The following is a 22,961-nucleotide window of genomic DNA, read 5'->3' as shown; positions in this document are numbered from 1 at the left end:
CAATGTATGCAACTAATTATGATTCTTGGGGATATCCCTGGTTGGATATCAAGGATATCCCTAGTGCCATCTTATTAGGGTAGGACGCCATTATGCCTGCAGCAGTGTAAAGCAACGTTTGGTCTGCTTCAGCTGAAGCGGACCTATAGACTCAGGTTGCAAATAAATGTGCCCAGACACTTTAAAGCAGATATGCAGGTTATTTCTCAGCTATAGCCAGTACCAATTCTGCCCTAATGAATAGATACGCAGGCCGGGGGGGGGGGCGGGTAGCAGCTGGACGTGGATGGGCTGGCTTTCCTGCTTGTCTATCTGCCCACATGGTGGTGGTTAAAGGTCTGTAAAATAGTGTGAATTGTCCTTCTGTGGTTTCTCAACCAAAAAATACAACATAGAGCAATATGAGCTGTGCTTGTGGCTCACTGTTATCTTAGTTCTGGTCTCTAAAGACACAAAGGGAGAAGAAAGCTGCACACAGAGCCAGTGTAACCTGCAGTGCAGTTTGTATCCAGAAATGCAGCACAGAGCAATAGAGTGAGTACATGTGGCTCTCTCCCTTTTGCCAGCAGTCTTTTAAACTATAAAGGGTATGCATGCATTTGACATGCCAGTGCATAGTATTTCTGGCCTGGTAGAATGGGAGATTACTTGTGGCAATGGGAGATTACTTATGTTGTTAGGCCTGCTGAAAATGCTGGAGCTTGGTCTTGCAAAAACACAGTGGTGGATAATAGACAGAAAGGTAAGTGATCGCTCCGTATTTGTTTGTAAGCATGCTGTAAAAGCAAAAACATCATTATGGTTGTAGAAATAACGTCCTGGCTAGAATAATATTGACTAGATTCTGTAATATGACCTGCTTGTAATTCTCAAAATACAATGCAGCTGTCAATGCAATATACCTTTACTGAGAAAATGTATGCAAAGCACTTTGAACATTTGAAAATGCTAGATAAACCATGTGAGAAAGCAGGATATTATTAATAATATAATACTACATGCCATCTCTTTGCGATATTTCCTTTTTTAAGAAAGGCACAAAAGATCATACCATTTAGCAGAAAATGGAGGCTGAGTGATTCAACTAAAGATTAATTTTCACATTGATTTAAAAACTTTTTAAAATCCTGTGAGTGTAGTGTTAGCTTATTATTCATTGAAGAATAATAAGTTATTCTTAAATAGAACTTTATCTTGCATAATAAGGCAACTATTTGGACATCTGAGGAAAAAGTTGGCAATGATGCGTTATTTTTTGGGATGTTCCACTGAACTAAGTGGAGCTTATTTCTGAGTATAAGATTGTACTCCTGGTGTCTTATTGTCTTTTAAAGATCTCATTGTCTTATTTTCCATTGTGTCACTGTTTGAAGTCAGCAGTATAATAGACTTGGTCATAGCAACTGCTTTTTGCTGATGCTCTGCCCTCATGTTTACAAAGATTTTCTTCTGTATACTTCTTCATAAAAGTGGGACACCTTGCCTGTTTAGCAATAAAGAAGGTTAAGGTTGAGATAGGAAGATATATTATTGATGACAGAAAGAATGCAATTCTATATACTTAGCTTACATTAGAGCAGACTATTGAAATACCTTGAATCTATTAACTGAAAATACATCTGTTAAACATACTCACAGACTTCTTGCTGTTAAGACATTTGAAACAAAAGTTCAGATTCTGATCTTTTCCCTGGGTAACTCCACTGAAATCTGTAGGGCTGCTTTCACACAAGTAGTTTCTCAACAGCTAGCAAAGTGTTGATGGTTTTCTCCTGCTGTGGCTATTTATGATAAAATCTCATAATTTGAATCAAGAGTTGTGAAAACAGATTTAGAATTTTTATCTCATTTGGTCTTAATTTCCCTATCCTTGAATCACTTCCTGGCATCAGGGTTTTCAAGTGGCCTTTATAAGGAAGTTTTGGAATGATTCTCATATTCATGTAAATAAACCAGTTACTCTGATGGACAGCAAGGAGCTAGGAGGACAACAGGGGACAGCATTTGTTTTATACACTTCCCAAACAGGCCCAAATTGGATTCAGTGCATTTCACAAACAAAAAACAACTGGCTATACATGTGCAAGATTTACCTAGAACCAGACTGGGAGAACATGAACAAGTCACTCCAACTCGTAAAACTCAAAAGTTGTTCAGCAAGAGTTAGACGATTTTTGCTTAAGCAATAAAGGCTGTTGCAATATTTTCCCTCCCTCTTCTTTAATATAGCCAAAACTTCAGTGCATTTAAAATCATGTCATTGAAAGAGCTGTAGAAGGAAGGTAGAACACAATGGTAGAGACAAGGTACCAATCATGGCGAGAGCGGCTGAAGCAATCTTTCTGCTCTGTAAAACGAAATATTTATATTCCTTTTGCTCCTCTCCTTGTCCTGCATTTTTCAGAGTGGTAGACATGAGTGAGGAAGAACCACTTATCTAGGATACCCTTTAGGTGATAAGGATTATTTAAATAATAGTTTTTAGATAAGTTTCAGAAATCCAAGACTTGTTTTTAAATTCAGGTGTGTTTATATGCACAGGAGCAGTGCATAAAATATGATGAGTTAACATATGCTTATTCTTTAAACAATGCTTCAATTAAATTGCTTACATCATCAGCAAACATTGTTACTGAAGCCTTAATCTTCAAAGAACTCTCACTTTAAAAGGCACACCACAGCCTTTGCTACAAGCAAGTTTGTCACACCCAGACAGGCTTTTGATTCTACAGTGTTTGGCATTCATGTTGGCAATTTATGGATTAGATTGCCTCACCCTGGGAAAAACAATATAGAAACATTCAGCAGTAACTCTCAGGTGATATGGGTGCAAACTGTGATACATTGTGACCCTTAGTTTGTGTGTATACATGTTCTACCTAGTAAGAGTAGAATGAAATCGTACAAGCATAGGGACGCCATATGGTGCAAGGAGTTACACAAAAAGTAGATGTCATAATTTTATGTTCTTCTTGCACCACTGAATTTTTATGCAACTGCAGAACCTAGTGCCACTGCTTGAATTACAGGGGTCCAGAATCCTTACTGTATGTGACATCCTAATAGTGACTATTTTAAAAAAACTTTTGGAGACATTATTTGTCTATTTGGCTAAAAGTGGAGTGGATTTCATTAAGGGCCGCCCAACCCTCCCATCAAATGAGCACTGGAAGGGATCTCCCATTTTAAGTATTGCTGTGCTTGTGGAACACAGATGATGACAGGTTTAGTTTTGAAAGTGCATGCACTCTGCCTGAATCCAGAACAAGATTTCACTGCCTACTGCAGGAAAAATTGCTGAAGTTCTAAAGTTGTGTTTGCACCAAAGCTTCTTGAAAGCAGAGATGTGCCATAATTATTTGTAACTCTTATTTCTAATATGTTCAAGAGCATCACAATGCATGCTCTGTATGCAGCAAACCTCAGGAGTATGAAGTCTTTAATAGTGCTTTCAGGTTTTTTCTCTTTTAAAGAGAGCCTTTCTGTCGTCTGAAGTATGATTCAAGCTAGTGTGTGTGTCTGTATACGCATGCGTGCGCACACCCACACAATTTTATAATGGAAATTATGGATTGGTACCAGTGTGTGGAGCAAGAACTCCTGCAAATTTGGCTCAGTTGTGCAATCTCTGCATTAAAATATGTCCCCTTGTCCTTTTGGAGGCTGATAAGCAATGGCACATGTTTCAAAATGATTTCAACCTTGAGGAAAGACACCAACCATTTTTTTCTCTTTCAAATGAAGTTATAGCACAGTGCAGAATATTAACTGACATCCTTTAGTGTATATTAAGCAAATATCTGATGATTACTACCATCAGTGTTTACTTTTACAAAAATCTTTTTTAAACCGTGAGGTTTAATTAATTACTTAGATGTGTCTTGCATCTTGACTAAATGTACAAAATGCATGATGATACTGGTATGTCTCTGAGAAACAGCTGCTATTTCCTTATCAGTTGACAGCCTTCTATTCTTTAGTGGTAGAAAGCAGTTATTTAGTAATGTAATCTATATTAGTCAGGCTCTTATTAGTACAATTACTTGCTTGTTCTTTGTAGACTTTCCAATTCAGTATCCTCTGAACCACCTGTTAAAGCAAAACTACAGATACATTATAGCAAACTGCAGTAAATAAACACAAGTGATCATGCTTTATTGTGCTGCTGGTCACCTGTTTACTTATTTATTATGCCCATATAGTCATCAGATTTGATTAAATCATTCATATAGGTACTTTGAGGTTAGCACAGTGACTTGATGTGGTGTCCAATGGGATATTGGTGGAGGGCAATGGCTATTGTTTTCATTCCCCCCAATAGAGCCAATTTGTGTTTATTTTAAAGGGAAGCTATGCAACCACTCCTCATATTTGACAAACATTGCATCTGTTTTTGTACTTCCCCATCCACACCAGAATACAAACAACCCCAGAAGAAATGGTCCTTTGGCTGGAGAAAACTGGCTCAGTTTCCAGGGGACATGGGCAAGAGCACACCGTTCCTATTATATAGAAAAAGAAGTAAGAGCCATGTTGTATGGTAGCCCTCTTGGACTGTACCACTTCAGAATGAACACGCGAAGCTCTGCATTGGCATATTAAGCCCTGTCTACTCCAGCTAGCAGCAGCTCTCCTAGGGTTAAAAAAATTGGTGCCCAACCCCTGAGCACCCCTCCCACAATGAAGCAAACATTTGCTTCACAGAGATAAATGGATTTTGTTTTTGAGTGTTAAAACGTGAGGCAGAAAGTAGAATTTCAACTGACTTGCACATCTCCTTTTAACTGCATGTTGCAGTGGGGGAAACCACTCTTAAGGTTACTCCTGGACACCCAAGTTTTTAAGAGAACAATGCTTAACAAACACAAGGGAAAATATCCCAAAATGAAAACCTACTTCTATTTAAGAGTTGGGGTTGATTCTTTGTTTCTTCTTTGTACCCTTAGTGGTTGATTTTGGTTTTTATTTTTATTTGGGGGGGGGGTTATTCCTTAGTTGTAACTCTAGTGAAACTGCTTGATAGCCTGTTAACATGATTAAGCATGGTTTTGCCAAAGCACAAATCATTTTCTGAGCTAGGCATGGGACAAGTGGAAGTATGGACAAGCTTTAGGCTCGTAGTTGCATGCTTATCAGTTGTCTTCAGACATACTCCTTCTGAACTAGCAGAAAGTATGACCACCCACTCTGCATATGGATGGACCCATCCTTTGCAAGTGTGAAGCAACTTTTCTTGAATTGGGTAGCAGGGACATACTATATTCTATTTCTTCTTGGCCATAAGGCATGTTTTATTTCAGAACTGTGCATATGGCAGCTTAATGCATTTTTCCTATAAAGCTATCCTGTCTTAAATTTCAAGATATTGATTAAATATGAAGAATCCTCCTGGAAAGATGTGAAGTGTTCTGTCTATACAGAATGTTAAGAAATTGTTATGGAAGAATACCAGTAACTATAGACATATCAGCCTCCCTTTGACAAGAAAAGAAAATAGGTTGAGATCTTCCTAGAGGTGGGAGGTGGCAGAATAGTTCAGAATATGATGAGATTATGTGCTTTAAATTAAATAAGAAGGAACTGTGTGAAGTCAAAAGTCTGTAAAAATAGACAGTGCCCTATTAGTTCCTGTAAGTCATGTAGAGGGAACCTGCACAGCACCTATCTTCCTACCCAGTCATTGTATCCATATGTAAGTTAGGTTTGGTGAAAGGCTGCTGAGTTCATCTCATAGGAATTTCTTGTACATATCTCCTAAGAATGGTCAGCCTCTCATTGGTTTTTAAGTATATGTCTGCTGAAACAGGATGTAAAAAATGCTCACTTGTCAAAGCTATGCTTTCCTGGATCTCCCTGTGTTTTTACACAGTGACTTGAATGTCTTTATAACTTTTCTTGATACATGAATGCAGATACTGTTGCAAGATGTGGCAGGTCTAAAACTGGCATCACACCTACTTGATGCTCACAACTCATTAATTATGACAACTGGATGACTAATTCCAAAGAGTTTCAAACCTTTCCTTAATGTTCTGTTCTAATGCTTGATGTTCAAAATTAAATAGGTTTTTTTACACAATCACATGAGTTTTGGCTGGTGCAGAAACTTGCAAGTTTTGTCAGTTTGAATAGTATTGTCAGTACCCTGCTTATATTAAATGGGAGGATAATGTCTGTCTCAGCCATGAGCTCTGCTGACCCATAGCAGAACCCATGAGTGCTCCACCGTACTTAGCATAAATGATAAGAGTAAGTAGCGTTCTAACTAAAATGGAAAATGAACATTTAAAAAATGTTCTTAAAAATTATGCATTGCCTTGGAATGTGGACCATGCTTTTATAGTCTCTCTTTGTTGTTTTGTGAGATAACTTGTTGCCTTTTTTTTTTATACCATGGGTGAACTAAGGTTATCTTTCCTGGTTGAGAAGATGGAACCTGTGTAGGCTCCTCCATTTGAGTGACAGGTATTAGGGATCAATAGAGCTCTCCTCTATTTTTCACAAGTTTTTGACTTCTTTCTGTTCCTTCTTTCTTTCTGACTTTAGAACATGCTGATCACAATCTAGCCAAAGTCCAAAATTGTACACTAAGCCACATTACCTTCTCTAATGGGAATATAAGCGTCGATGTTCCATTGGCTTGCTTTCCAGCTTTAAATTCACTTTTAAGTATGAACATATCTAAAGGAAATGACCTCCTTGTAGGTCTGTTAGGATACTGTAATGCTAAAAATATGTTTAGCTCTATTCACCATTGGACTTTCCCAAAACTTTCCTTATACGCAATTGCAATATATTGTCCTGTGTGCATGTTTCTTCTATGGCTTTAAAAAAAACTTTGGCATCATTGAACTTGCCCATAAAGGGCCCAGTGATTAACTTGCAAAACACAAGTTAATCTCTCTAGATAACCTGAAATATTGTATTACTTCTGGAAGCTGTTTCTATGAGATGAGAGCAAAAGAATGTGTGTATAAAATAAGATAAATTCTTATTACTTTAAGGTAAGCTATTTCAATCTGGGGTTACAGCCTGCTTTGGGACTGGAAACAGCCTTTATCACTTTTGTGGGTTATTTACATCAGAAGATGGAAGGTGGATTGTGTTCCTGTTGGTTCCTCTGGACTTTTCAGTCACAATCAGTACCATTGACCAAGGGGGTAGGGCTTGGGTGCACTGTTAAGTAGGCTCTGCTTATTCCTTCTGAGACAGGGCTCAGAAAATGATGCTGGGGCAGCTACTGTTCCTCCCCGTGGCGAGTTGCCTGCAGGGTTCTTTCCTTGTTCTGCTTAAGCATCTACATAAAAGCTCTGGGTGAACGGACACAGTTGAAGTTGAAGCTGGAAATCTCCAGTTTTGAGATCTGGGCTATATAGTCATCAGTGTGCAGATACATAGACCTTTCTCATTTTCATCTGATCCTAGGGAGACAGTAAGGAAATAAGGTGGTAAGAAATTGAGAAGGATACACGTTTTAAACTCGAAAACTGTGTATACTAGCAAAGCTCAGCATCAACAAGGTCTGTTGCTTCAAGCATTGACTTAACAATTTACTTTTCATCTTTTCCCTTGTTGGGGAGTAAAGCAAGTTTTGATGGAGAATTATATTTAAAAAATATAATTCTACTATTGGATTGCTGTGCTTTTATTACTTACCTGGCCTCTTGAACATGGGTGTAAGAGATGAGCTGGTATATAACTTGGCATGTCTCTACTGACTTTGGAAAATTACAGCTTGACCTCAAGGTTAGGGAGCAAAGAACTGCAAGCAGGGCTCGTGTGCATAGTTAAACAAAGCCTTGTTGCTAATCCCATGTCCAGAGTAAGTTCACAATACTTTCCTTTAGGGCAGAAACATTTTTTATTTTATTTTTTTAGGTAGGTGAGTTTAAGTAGACTACCTGGGACTAATGTTATACCCATTTAAACAACAATGAGAAATTTGAAATATAAAACAGTGGGCACATCTTAGCAGGCATGCCAACTCGGGGGGGGGGGGGAGGTGTCTTCACCCCTCTGAATATTTGTTGGATATTGTTTAGGGGGCCTGGTGCATGTCGCATGCATGTGACATAGGTCATGCATGCTGCACTTTGCAGCATCAGCGGCTGGGTCCTCCAGAGTGCTCTACCTCCTCCAGATGACACAACGTTGAACTTTCTGTTTAGTTGGGTATTTGTTGTTTCGGTCAAGAGTGAACTATGAAAGTACGTGCTAAGTTTTGGCTATTGTATGTGAGAAATACTTGGGAAGTGTGTTACAGATGACAACATGGTAATGTCTTCACTGCAAGTCATTGTGCCTCAGTTAAATATCTATGTAAATTCCAATGTTGGTCTCACAACACTGAATGGAATTTCAACATATGCAGTGTACTCTTGTCATCTGGAATACTAGGTAATGTGGAATACCAATATTTGAAGTAAGTAGAATTCCATGACTTGCAGTTTTTATTGAACTGCATCTGACCAGAAACTACTGATAACTGTATAGCATAGAGCAAATGACATTATGTACTGCACTGCTGCATTTCAAGTAAATAGATGAGCTCTTTGGGCTTTAAATGCTAAGAGGATGGTTTTGAGATTATGGTCATAAAAAGTTGTTTGTAATACTGTATTTAAAAATACTTCAGATTTTAAAAGAATTATTTATACCTTTGTATAACATGCGGGGGGGGGGGGGTTCCAAGCCTCAATATATCCTATCAGTAGAGTAAAAAAATAAAAGAAAAAGATAAGAAATGTAGGAGAATAAAAATTTAGCTCAATGAGAATTTTCCCCACTTGGACTATTTCACCACTTTTTTTATATCAATATGAGTGTTTGGAAATGCATAACTAGTTATGTTTTACTCTAATTGCAAAAAGAACTAAATATAATTGTTTTATGAAACTACTTTTGCTGAGGCTTGAAGTCTGTGGTTTTAAATCAGCATTTGACGTGTCAAGCTGATGAAATTTGGCAAACATGGCCTTGCATCAGATAGGGTTATATTTTTATTATTTTGTTTATTATTCACATATTGTGATTCTACTTTCCAAACAGGACTGGTGGTAGCTCTTGACTGTCTTAAATTTGCTTCAATATATTTTGGATATTTAAACTGCATTTCCATCCCGAATGTGCTTAAGGTAGTTTACAACAACCTAACAAAACACGCAGCAAAAAATCAATGCAAGATATCAATATAATTACATACAGTGACAGCAAAACTATCCATGTTGAGACTTGAGAACTAAAATGTATTCTAAAATAAGTAAGTGTTCAGTTGACAGTTAACACCATATGATGTAGCCTTGGAGGCCTCCCAAAAAAAGTATTCCAGAGCTGCCATACTACACTGGAAAATCCCATTTTGGGTACACGTATCTAATTATCCATGGAAAGGTAGCCTATTGGAGATCCCTAAAAGTAGTGGGATTTTATATGAGAGAAAGTGTTGTCTAAAACACACAACATATTTAAGGTCATCATTTAGTGACAGTGAATTCTGAAATGCTTTTCACTAGGTCTTGATTTGCCATAAATACTGGAAAAAAAATCTTTTTGGATATTTTTTTAAATATGAGGTTGTTTTGAACTGCATTATTTGTAAAACTGATTTTGCCTTACTTATTGTGTACTTGATATGAGTGTATTGATCAAAATGCTGTTCACTTGTTTTTAATACTTCGTTATTGTGAGCCATTTTGAGCTCAACTTTGTTGTAAAAGTGGCATGCAAATATTAAATCAAACTAAATTGGGTTAAAGCAATCTTTATGCTACAAATGAAAAATATTTACTCAAATGATGCAGACATTATATATTCTGTATCTTGTTTCTTGGTAGGAGTACCTCTGAATTAGGTTCAGATAACCTTGACTTCCTAACTTGAAGTTACAGTACTTTTGTTTCAAAATTATTGTGCTCCAAGGGACTGATCCGGTCGGTGTATTCCCACATAACTTCAGTAAATGCTTGAGCCTCCAGTGCTTACAAACTGTTCTCCAAACCATTAATAGTTTGCTTTACTCTAATCAATATAAGCTGATTCGGAGTATGTTATTAAATTGCTGCTTTAAAAAAATCTGTTTTGAAAAGGTTTCTGGGTAGTTCTTAGTAGCATTCTCTTTAAACTGGTATTTGTGTTTTACTTGCAGGATCGCACGAGAACTTTTGACATGCATTCACTGGAGAACTCGCTAATTGACATAATGAGAGCTGAAAGTGATTCACTGAAAGGTAAACTTGGATTACTCTTTTCCTGCAATAAATAATTAGGCTGACATACTTGCACAAAGTATGAAGTTCAAGTATTTATAGAATAGCTAAAGCAGTTACTTCCCCCTCCTATTTGTTAGTTTCTCCAGACTCTGGACCTCCTTTTTCTTTTGCTTCAAGTGGAAGCCGTCAGTAAAACATTTGTGTGTGCTTAATGGCCTTGGCATAATACCACTTAAAAACACAGGCCATGTTTTCCAGCATTGCTTTCTGAAGTGGCTTCAGATTAGTAACACTTTTAAAATGTGATTTAAAATTGAAGCCTTATCTGAAGATATGTAAAATGCACCTACCCTGTTTGCCTATTTTCCTCAGTATGATATTTTACAGTCTTGGGCAATCCTGTTATACCATAGATATAATGTACAAGAGTCCTCTGAATATTAGGGGTTTTGTTGGAGTACAAGGTAACCAACTGACCTAGCCCTAGAGCTGTGTATGTACTGTCTGTCTGGTAAACTGGTAGAAAATGTGAGCTAAGCATATAAGTTACAGAAGTGAATAATTTTGGTTTGGATGAAGATGCCACTCAGTGTTGTTTCATTGTGGTTCCTCTATATTGTAATACACCTACAGAACAAGATGGTGCAGAATTTGCCCCTGAATTGAAGTTTAAGGTCCATTTAACTTGGGACAGGCCAAATGCACTGGTTCCACTCCATAAATAACTTCTTTTCAATGACTCTTGGAATTATGGGGAAGGTAGTTCCCATGTCCCATCTCTGCTCCTAGGCCTGGTGATATGGGTAGCCTCTTTGACTGTGGTAACTATATTTCCCATTATATGGATTGGCTCAAGCATTCCTAGGAACAACCAGTCCCAAGAGCAGGCTGAGGCCTCAACAATGGTAATTAGTAATTAGGGATATAGAAGTGGCCTGACTCCCCAGTGTTCAGACTTGGAGCTGATTTGAAATCTTTTAAACTCTGGCATATGTGATGACAAAATTATCTGTTGTCATTGAGCATTTTGTGTTCCTGCAGACTCCAGTTAATCTGTGCATTATGCAGAATGGATGATACTCCTAATCCAAATTCACTGCTGAAATCTTGTAAATTCTGACAATGACACTTTGACATTGAAAACTTTGTCAGAAACATCTTAGTGGGTACACATACTACCTACTCGGAATGTAGAGAATAAATTAATAAATGTCTGCTGTCTGACAAAATGAACAATGCATCTATCAGCTGAAAATGGTACAGCTTGAGGAATTGATGAAGTCACATAAATAACCATTCTTCTGTTCTGAAAATGGTTTGAATCAAAACATACCTGAAATATATTACAGTGGTACCTCGCAAGACGAATGCCTCGCAAGACGAAAAACGCGCAAGACGAAAGAGTTTTTTGAGTCGTTCCGCAAGACGAATTTCCCTATGGGCTTGCTTCGCAAGACGAAACGTCTTGCGAGTTCTTGCGAGTTTGTTTCCTTTTTCTTAAAGCCGCTAAGCTGTTAATAGCCGCTAAACCGCTAATAGCCGTGCTTTGCAAGACGAAGAAACCGCAAGACGAAGAGACTCGCGGAACGGATTAATTTCGTCTTGCAAGGCACCACTGTAATGTACAGCCTCCTAGAAGCAGCATGCTAAGCAATACATTTGTCTTTAGGGTCAGTGCTTAAGCAATAATCTTAACTTACATGTCTTGGGGTTTTATGTGTCAGACTCCCTTATTTATTTACTTTGTCCAAGGCTTTTGCTCTAGTTCATCACTGGCCTTGGCATGGCTAGAGCAGATTTACGGCCTTCCTGGAAAGTAAATTTCTTCTATTGTCTAGGTTCCTGGTAGTAATGGAATTAACTTACCCTTTAATAGTTCTTCTTGTCACAAAGAATCCCAAAATGCTTGACACAGTGGCTATCCAGAGTTGCTTCTACCCACTTCTGGGGTGAAAGCAGTAGCTACCACTGTCACCAAACCTAAATAGCTATTCAGGGTGGAGAATAAATTATCCAGGTGAAACATATGGGGGACCTGAGCAGCAGGTATGGTCTTTCCTCAAAGAGAAGAGAGCCAAATCCAGTTTCAGTTAGCTTCCTGCGCCATGGCCTTAAACTATGTGAAATGGAATCTTAATATACAACCATGTTGCCTCATGTGCAAGTACAAAAATGTCCTATCTTTGTAATTAACTACCTTGCAGGCTTATACTGATATCAAGTATATAACTTACATTATGCTGGGTGGAACCAGCTTATAGAAAACGCAATTTAGCAAGTGGTGTGGTGTAACTAGGCAACTCCCATGCCTTGAACAGTAGCAACGAACATGCATTATGGTTTGATCTCAGTTACATAATACTGTTGTTGGGTTTCAGGGCCTTTCCAAGGACTGTATCTTCTGTACCTTGCTTCTTGGGAGGAGTACCTCTGAATGTGGTTCAGATAACTTTCACTTCCTCATTTGAGTATCCACAACTGGCTAATGGCCTGGTTTGCAAATAACACTAAGCCAAACCATGGTTAAACATGAATGTGTGAGCCTGTGACTACTTGTAGCAAAAATTGCAGCTGCTTCATACCTCCTCTGGTCCTCCTGCTTCCAGGGGCAGCCCAAAGCATTTTGGTGATTGAGACTAAATGCCCTGCTGCCGCCCCCACATTTGGGGTGTGTATGCATGAGGCTCTGTAGGGGCTTTTTCTCTTTCCACTCCACTGGTGGTGGTGGTGGTGGGATGTAGGAAGGAATTTCCCCCTTGCTGAGACTCCCTGCCCTGCAGAGAACTTTCCTGCGGGCCTCCTTCTGCCCCCAGGGACACAGAGAGACCAGCAGCAAAGCAGAGTGGTGGAAACTAGGTGAGAGTGGGGTGTTCCAGTGGTAGCAGAAGCAGTGGGGCAGGCTGGGTGCTGCCTCTTGCATTTCTGCCACCTGAGGCAGCTGCTTCACCCTGCCTCATTTGGGTGCCTGCTTTGCCTGCTGCCGCACTGCCTGGAGCTTAACCATGGTTTGGCTTAGCATTACATCTGAACCTGTGCTTGTGATTTGTCTTGCTCCAGACAAACCATAAGCTGTAGCTAATGGTTTGTTTGGGTGCGGGGGGTGGGGTGGGACTTACAGCTCATGGTTTGTCTGGGGAACGCAAACCACCATGAGCCTTGATTTGGATGTGATGCCATGCCAGACCATGGCTTTGCTCCAGGAAGCATGGCAGTAGGATGACCAGAGGAGTGAAGTTGCTGCCATCTTTGCTGTGAATACATAAATGCTTACACATTCGTCTTTAGCCATGGGTTGGCTTAGCATTACATGCAAACTGTGTCAATGTCTTACTTAACTGAATCTGTGGTCACCTTGTCATAGCAATCAGAACTGCTTGGTCTGTGAAATATTCTGTGTACTTTCAGGTGCTTCATCCTGATAAGAACTGCAGAAAAGGGACATGGTTTCCTTTCATAAATAAGTAATCTAGGTTAATTGGCCTCCAAATAGACATAATCTAAAATAGAATTGCTTTCAAGGTTCTTAACATTCCATGTATGCATTTTAGCTATTTAATGTAAAATATTTATTATAGTTCAGTTGTGCTATTTTGTCATTGCACGCTTTTAAGAGGCTATTTACTGTAACTCTTCATAGGTGTTTTTTTTAATAAGCATCCCAAAAAGATGTAAGATGTGACTCTGTAAAGCTATTCATCAACTCATTACTGGGTAAGCGGGGATATAAATATTTCTGTATACTACAAGTTATTTTTCAAGGTGGCATTTCCTTTCAAATGTGAGATAATTGGCAGAAGCCTTTGTTGCTTGTGAAGTTTTAAAAATAGGCTCACACTATAACTCTAGAAAACATTTTGAATCCCATGAAATTGGATTGGCACACAGGATAATGGTAGCACAGATAGCTCAATTAATATCTGACTGAGTGCTTGGCTGCATGTTACATTCATCACATAAGAAGTAATCATGCATAATGTCAGACTTTGACCACTGAAAAATTTGAAGTACCCCTTGAAACAAGCAAAGACAGCTAGAGTTGATTGTAGGCAGGCTGGAGACACAATAATCGTTCTTTTCCTCAGTGGCTATTGCCTTAAGGTCAGGGATAGAGAATCCCAGGCCCTAATAGTGGACTGTGGGACTCTCCCAAGCCACAGCTCCTCTTTGGGTGATTCTGGTTAGCAGGAATATGTCATTGAACTGTGATCATGCCTCTTCCTGGTTGACTGGAATGTAGAAGCCTCTGACTTTTGTGTGGCTGGAAAGCAGCCCACCGTACTCAGGTCACATCCATTGTTCTTCCCACCATTGCCTCTGGATCCAAGCACCACTGACTTGTCGGCGCTGAAAGCCTGTAAACGTTGAGAGGGAAATGGTTACTAACGAACTAGCAACTAAAGAAGAACTTTTAAAAAAAATCTTTAATGTATTTTTGTCACATATACTACCCAATTAATCATGTCCCTTAGGCAGTTCACAGATTTCAGATAAATAAAATATGAATACAGTCAACCAAATCAATTAATATAAAAGTTGCACTAGGAGAAAAATTAGCATAAAACCATATAATAACATGGAATAAATGGTTGGTGGATGAATTAAGATGGCCAGTAGTTCCTGGGAATGGGCCACAGACTTCTGAGCTGCCTTCTCTCTCGTGAGAATTCTCCCTTTTCCTGCCCCCATCATTGTGGTTAATAACTACATCGGCACTGACCTTAACACTGTTTCATAGAATCATAGAATCATAGAATCATAGAGTTGGAAGAGACCACAAGGGTCATCGAGTCCAACCCCCTGCCAAGCAGGAAACACCATCAGAGCACTCCTGACATATGGTTGTCAAGCCTCTGCTTAAAGACCTCCAAAGAAGAAGACTCCACCACACTCCTTGGCAGCAAATTCCACTGTCGAACAGCTCTTACTGTCAGGAAGTTCTTCCTAATGTTTAGGTGGAATCTTCTTTCTTGTAGTTTGGATCCATTGCTCCGTGTCCGCTTCTCTGGAGCAGCAGAAAACAACCTTTCTCCCTCCTCTATGTGACATCCTTTTATATATTTGAACATGGCTATCATATCACCCCTTAACCTCCTCTTCTCCAGGCTAAACATGCCCAGCTCCCTTAGCCGTTCCTCATAAGGCATCGTTTCCAGGCCTTTGACCATTTTGGTTGCCCTCCTCTGGACACGTTCCAGTTTGTCAGTGTCCTTCTTGAACTGTGGTGCCCAGAACTGGACACAGTACTCCAGGTGAGGTCTAACCAGAGCAGAATACAATGGCACTATTACTTCCCTTGATCTAGATGCTATACTCCTATTTATGCAGCCCAGAATTGCATTGGCTTTTTAAGCTGCCGCGTCACACTGTTGGCTCATGTCAAGTTTGTGGTCAACCAAGACTCCTAGATCCTTTTCACATGTACTGCTCTCAAGCCAGGTGTTACCCATCTTGTATTTGTGCCTCTCATTTTTTTTGGCCAAGTGCAATACTTTACATTTCTCCCTGTTAAAATTCATCTTGTTTGTTTTGGCCCAGTTCTCTAATCTGTCAAGGTCGTTTTGAAGTGTGATCCTGTCCTCTGGGGTGTTAGCCACCCCTCCCAGTTTCATGTTAACCAAGGTTCCCATTGTGCCTAGGGTTTGCAGAATTGCTTCAAAATCTTGATTGTGGTAGAAACACTGGTTAGGTTGATGCAATTTAATACCTAGCCATGATAATGGGTTATGAGAAAGGGTTGGAGAAATTACTGTATGACAGGGATGGAGAACTGCTAACCCTCCAGATGTCAGCCCCACCCATGGTTGGGATGATCGGAGTTGTAATCCAACAACCACTTGGAGGCTGCCGATTTCTCATCCCTGCTGTATGAAATGTAGATCTTGGAAAAGAGTGTGTGATTCTGTGACCTGTTCAAATCTCTTGGCTAAGATTAGAAATCAGGATTGTTACCCAAAGTTCTCGTGAGCTCTCATACATACACTCCTGTTCTCTCAAATGTGTTTGCCTAGCAAGAAGAGACAGTAGCCTATGTTCAGCTTTTAAAATGCATACCCAATTGAATAATTAAAAGCTGAAGAAAACAAAACATGTATGTAGGAAACCGTGGTGTTGGTTCACCTTGGGGTAAGTCACTATTAAGTGATAGCTGCAAAAGGGTATGTTTTTCTGGTTATCGTTGGTGAATTTTGAAGAGCAATGAAACTGCTCCCCTCTTAATTTTTTTGAGACATTGTTAGCACAATAACCCCAGAAGACTGCAGACTTTTTTTGTCCGTATGGGGAAGTACCATAGCTCTGAGGTCGAGAATGTTTTGTGTGTAGAAGGTCCAGATTCAATTCATAGCAGGTAGGGAGTACTCCCTGTCTCTTGAACCCTGGAGAGCTGCTGCCAGTTGGTCTAGACAGCACTGAGTTAGATGAATCAATGGTCTGATTTGGTATAGGGCAGCTTCCTGTATGTAGAGGGGATTTTTGTTTGGGGGGTAAATGTGTATCAATAGCCTCCTAAAGAAGCATATTTGCTTGGTTTTTCTTCCTGGAATTTTTTTTTTTTAAAGTTCTGCACTTTTGTATTTTAGCAGAGACAGTGAGTTATACTACCCAAACAATTGTCCTCTAAACTGTTGTCAAATGTTAGGGAACTTTGTTTTTGTTGACCACCTTCCTGAATCCTCCGTTATTCACCTGCCTTGAGCAGCTGTCATTTTCAGTATGATATTTATATCCACAAGAGTGTCTGCAGAAGTCTTTCTCTAGAGACTTAATTGCATTTCCTTTATGAGAGATTTGACTTTCATGGACTGAACTTGACACAGAGAGACATGCTTCTCCTACTCCTCACTACAGTTATTTGAGATGGCACTTTGATCATTGTCATGCTAATAATGAATCAGACTATATGCTTTCTTCCCTATAATAAAATATGGTGCATAGTCTCAAATGCTCATCAGTTGCCTGGAAGTAGGGCAGGAAGAAGTTGATTAACTTAAGGAGAATAGTGGTATCATAAAAACATAAGAAGAGCCCTGCTGGATCAGATCAAGCCTTCATTTAGTTTAGCATCCTGTTTTCCAGAGTGCTGAACCAGATACCTCCAGCAAGTCATCAAACAAGGCGTGGATGCAATAGGCCTCCCATGTGTCCATCCCTCTTAATGGGTATTCAGTGGAATATTGTTTACGAAAATGGATCTTCCACTTAGCCACCCTGGCTGATAGCTACTGATAGATCTATACTGAATGATTTTACAAAATCCTCATTTAAAGTAATCTAAAGCTAGGGTTGGTAACCACATCTTGTGGTAGTGAATCCATCAATTATGCACTGTGTAAAGATGTGCTTTATCTTGTCTGTCCTGAATCTATTGCCAATCAGTTTCATTGGGTGACTCCCAATTTCTAGCATTATGAGAGTGGGAGGACACGTTTTCTCTATACACCTTCTTCATGCCGTAGACTCATTGAATTGTAGAGTAGGGAAGGAACCACAAGTGTCATCTAGTGCAACACCCTGCAATGCAGGAATCTTTTGCCAAACATGGGGCTTGATTCCATGACCCAGAGATTAAAGGTCTAATGTTTATAAGCCTGTTTCAAAAAAACAAAACGAAAACCCTTTAGAAGTTACTAAACTGAAAAGTCCCAAGTGTGTTTGTCATTCCTTGTAGGGAAAGTGCCCTAACCCACTTGATCACTTTGGTTGCCCATTTTGCATTGAATCCATTTCTGTACTATGGGGTACTATGGATTTCAAATCCAGCCAAACCAGAGATTTTATAGAATGACATTATGATACTGATAGTCTTCTTGTCAATGCTTTGCCTGGAATTATCCTCTTTTTTAACACTACACACTGAGTTAATGTTTTTGTCGACCTATCCATAATAATCTGTTTTTTATCTGTCATAACCCTATTTTTTTGATTAAACTCTTTTAAATATTGTACTGTATTTTATATTGTTGTACCCTGCCCTGAGACCTTAGGGTGACGTATAAGTAATAAATCAAACTGTTATTAACATTAATAATGAATAATAATAACCCCACAGTCTTTCCAAGTTACTAACATCAGTTGATTAATATACCTGTGAATTTGGGATTAAGTATTCAGCTCTGCTAAACTTTCACACTGTTGTGTGAGGCTAGTTAAAAGCAACCAAAGCAAAGTCATTAAGTGCTCTTAAAATGGCGAAATACTTAGGTTAATGATGTTGAGGAAGAATAAAAAATTATCCCCCTTTTAGATGAAGTCATTATATATATATAATTATTGGTTTTCCTGTTCCATTCTTAAAATCTATGAAGATAAAGTGGTGATAGTATTAATGAGAGCAGATTAGGTTACAGTGGTGCCCCGCAAGACGAATGCCTCGCAAGACGGAAAACTCGCTAGACGAAAGAGTTTTCCGTTTTGGAGGTGCTTCGCAAAACAAATCTCCTATGGGCTTGCTTCGCAAGACGAAAATGTCTTGCGAGTTCCTGTGGGTTTTTTCCCCTTCACCCCCCTTTTTCTAAGCCGCTAAGCCGCTTATCAGCTGATCCGATAAGCCGATAAGCCGCTAAAGGCCGCTAATAGCACTAATCCGCTAATCCGTAAATGGGCTTGCTTCGCAAGACGAAAAAACCACTAGACAAAGAGAATCACAGAACGGATTATTTTCGTCTTGCGAGGCACCACTGTATTGTAGGAGGTACATTAAATGTATCAAGCCCAGCTGGTTGCATCATATTAAACTGCTAAGACAACTACTGTACAGTGTTTTTATGTACTTTGATAATTGAGGATAAGATTTCTATAACACCTCACTTTTCTCTTCCAGTATTAAAATAAAATGGTGCCACTTATAACTAGAATGGTGAAGTAAGGGCAAACTATGGGAAGGCCCCAGTATAATATGTTAAATAACAGTGGAAGCTTTCTTGAAGCAGCAAGCAAAATCTATAAATAGGAGGATGCAGAAACATTCTGCTTGTGTTTTCTTAGTCCACCTCTTATATGCATGAAAAAGAAATTTTGGTGACAAGAAGACTGTGTCACAAAGAAGTTCAGAGCTTCAGCATTCCATATATCTTCTTAGTCTGTCTTTTTCAAGTTGCAAAATGCTGACTCAAAAGCTAGTTGGGTGACATTAAGTGCTGTGTGCAGCAAGCTACAGCACATTACTTTCTGCATTAATTAGAGAGGCTGTTGCATGTATTGCAACACAGCTGCCTTGTAATAATTTTGTAATATGAAGAAATTCTAGATTTTTACGCAAACCCCGTGGTTTTCTAATGTATGGAACATTGCTTTATCTGAATGTTGATAGAGTGTAGTCTGTGGCAAAACCAAACTGAACAGTTTTGATGCAGCCTAGTCTCCATTTTTATATTATCTAAATTGGGAGCACCGTATAAGTACTCCTCCCATGACTCACTCCTAGATGTGGTTGGTTTATATAGACTCAGCTTAAAGACTTGGTTATATGTAACTGCACCTCTGTTTTTATACTCAATCTGCTCCATGTATGGTTTCATTATTGCTTGTATGGTTATGCGTTAGTTTGCCCATATGTTTTTGACAAATCAATACAAATTTTCAAAAGGAAAAAAACCCCCTATTTAGATAGAGTAAGAGGAGTGAAGTAAAGGAATGATTTAAACTCTCCCTTCATTTATTTCTGTGATGGGCCCATAATTTTTTCTGTAGATTTGCTGATTTTTCTGAAGTGCCTATTATGCTTGGAACACTTTTTGTGTGAAGGTTTTGTGGTTTGAGGACTTCTCTTGGGGTTGCAGTCACATGTATCCATTTGCAGTAAAACGGCAACCACCGACTTGTTGAACATCCTTTGACGGAGCTTTCAGAAAGCCACAGCCACTAGTGTGTAAGATCAAAGGCAAATGAGTGACTTATTCAGTATTTTGGACAACTAATAAACAGCTCACTGAAACTATGCTTAAAATAAAGCCTTATTCAAGGAAGTTATTCTAAAGTAAGCTGCCTCCTTCAAATAAGACATAATGCTAACTAATCACTATTTGAGCTTGTTTTTAGAGAGATGAGTAGAGCCAAGTGACCCCTTGGCTTGAAGAGGCTGTAAACCTCGCAGTGGCTTGCTTAAGGTGGTAATGCCTAATAAGAAGCCAAGTTTTTAAAGTTCAAAACATAACCCAACTGGTTACCAGCTTTGTACATTCTCAGGAGATAGGGGAGTGTCAAAATCTTTATATTGGTGCTTTCTCCCCCTTCATTGATACTTGAAGGATCTGTATGGAACTCGAGCCCTCTTAAGACATATTTTATACAAGTTAAGTAAACATGCAGGGGGTGGGCATGGAAGCAGGCATAGTAATTCCACCACCACCAAACCTGCCATTCTTCTGATTTCCCTACACAAATTGGAAAATCAGGGTTTTAAAATGTGTGGGAGCCTCAGTGAGGGCAGGAGATTTCCAGCTTCAGAAGACTGCCTCCAACCCAGAAGAACTGGTGGGGATGGGGACATGTGCTTGTCCCCATGGCCCCCTCTTGTATGTTTACTTAACATGTATAGAGAACACCTGAAGAAGGTGTCCTCTGTCATTGTTGTTCATTTTCATCCGTTTCAGTAGTAGGTGGTTTTCTTGGAAAGTAAAGAGAAAGTGGGGCACTTGTGTAAAAATGCATGTAGGAGATGCTTGTGTGGTATGGGATAAGATGAGTGCTGGACTTTCAGCAGAACAAGCTTCTGCAAAGTATGAGTAGAGAAACAAGAAAATGACTCTGGCAATAACAGAACTGTAAATATGTTAAATGTAGAAGGTGGGGTGGGGTGGACTGGGAAGGGAGGGGAGCCTAGAACATGTGTTTGATGGGGTTAACTTTCAAAAGATTTAAGAGAATGAAGAAATCATCTGATTGGGAAGTTGATACTTTTGATCAGGCATAGGCAAACTCTAGATGTTAAGGGACTACAACTCCCATCATCCCTGACCACTAGTCCTGTTAGCTAGGGGTGATGGGAGTTGTAGTCCCAAAACATCTGGAGTGCCGAGTTTGCCTATGCCTGCTTTTGATTCTAGCTGTTGGAAAGTAGAGGTGTAACATTTCTGGAATTTTTGAAGCCATTTAGCCTGCCTTCCAGGGGGAAAGAGAAATATATGCAATATGTTCTTTTCATACCTAAACTTAGATTGCCACCTTGAGATCGTGACATGTATTGTGCGTAATTTAGCAAATAATACTACATTGTTTGCTATGAATGTCTTTAAAGTTTTATTCAAACAACAATTATATACTGCAGTCAGTGCTTAAGAGGGACCTGCAAGTTGCTGGACCTAAAAGTGAAAAAAATGTATTTTGGATTTTGCTAGTTGGCAAAATAATAATAAAATAAAAATTGACAATGGGACTGCTTGACACTGTAGTAAACAAAAGGGAGGCTTTATTATCTGGACTTAGTGAGGGTGGCTTGTATCCAGAGAACTCTGCGATTAGCTTTGCATACCAAGGAAGCTTTGGAATTGTTTTTCTCAAATAGCAGTTCCCCTTTCTCATTTATGGCAAACCTCTTTTGAACCAGAAGAATTTTATAAGCCGTCTGTGCTATGGAGTGCAGTTTCCAACTTTAAAGGAAAAGGGCCTAAGATCCCCCACCCTTGAGGTTGCAGAAGGCTGGTCTGAGGCAAAGTGCTCATTCAGCCCTTTCAATGAATCCTATGTCTTCAAGGTGAGGCATCACTTTTAACTCTTAAGGTAGCATTTATGAAATGGCAGTTGGCTTTTATAATGCATTTGCTACCTGACAGTACCATACCCCTCAGTATTTTGGACAACTTCTTAATGAATGTTGCTATTGAATTGTCATTTGGCTCCAATCTACTTTGCGGGAGTTCAGTTAAATGTGCCTTACCTAGAGACCTGCATGAGAGGACATTGGAGGTGCTCTCCTTCACTTCAGTGAAACCAACAAATGTGAGCCTCATTTTTGAAAAATGACACATCAAAAGAATGAATAGACCCAAAATAGCAGCAAGAATCCGCCAAGGTCATTGAGCAATAACCACGGTACAATAGCTTGTGAAGAAAGAAACTGCTTCTATGATGAAACCTACTTTTCCCTTCTGGTGTCTGAAGAATTTCAAAGTCTGTGCCAGAGGATGCCACTGTCACAAAGAAGAGAATTGACTGTGTAACAAACTTCATTTTGAAGTCATTAGAAATGACATAGTTAATAGATCCTTTTCTCTTAGTGTCTCTTTTTCAAAATTAATTTCTTTTATGTTTTCATGCTGGTCTGATTTACCTTTTTGGATAGTATGAAAACTAACTGAAATAAATGCACTGATTGTGTTTCTGGTTCTGGTTTCCTTATTTGGCTTGATGTCCATGTGGTGGTTGCAAACTCTAGACTGCTCCTTTCTTATAAAACAACTTACAAAGAAACATAGGAGTCCAACTTGTACTGAGTCAGACACTGATCCACCTAGCTCAGTATTGCCTAGACTAACTGGCAGAAGCTTTCCATGGTTTCAGGCATAGAGCATTCACAGCTGTACCTGGAGATGCTGAGGATAAAGCCTGAGACCTTTTGCATGCAAGGCAGATACTTTACCAGTTAGCCATTTCACTTCCCAAAGGTCTGCTGAAAAGTTCCAAAAAAGGGGCAAGGGAGTTCTCAGTTGAAACTGAGTGAATTAGACAAAGTCATCTCAATGAGAAATACAATTTACAGAGAGCTCACAAAGCTCCCTTTATCTCAAGCTAAGTCTTTCTTCCCCAGTGCTGGGTATA

At 39.3% G+C, this 22,961-nt stretch overlaps 1 protein-coding gene across 2 annotated transcripts in view; it reads left to right on the top strand.

Annotated features, from left to right (window-relative positions):
* The window catches only part of CPEB4 (cytoplasmic polyadenylation element binding protein 4), a 54,369-nt gene that overhangs the window by 5,693 nt on the left and 25,715 nt on the right, over positions 1–22,961 (top strand). For both annotated transcript variants that reach the window (XM_081178432.1, XM_081178433.1), the window contains exon 3: positions 10,145–10,226. In XM_081178432.1, the coding sequence (XP_081034558.1) occupies positions 10,145–10,226 (82 nt within the window). The remainder of the gene's footprint in view (positions 1–10,144; positions 10,227–22,961) is intronic.

The sequence above is a fragment of the Podarcis bocagei genome, assembly GCF_964188305.1.
Source record: "Podarcis bocagei genome assembly, chromosome: 2".
Taxonomy (NCBI): Eukaryota; Metazoa; Chordata; class Lepidosauria; order Squamata; family Lacertidae; genus Podarcis; species Podarcis bocagei.
Note: the sequence above shows the minus strand (reverse complement) of the source record. Positions and strands in the feature narration are given on the sequence as shown.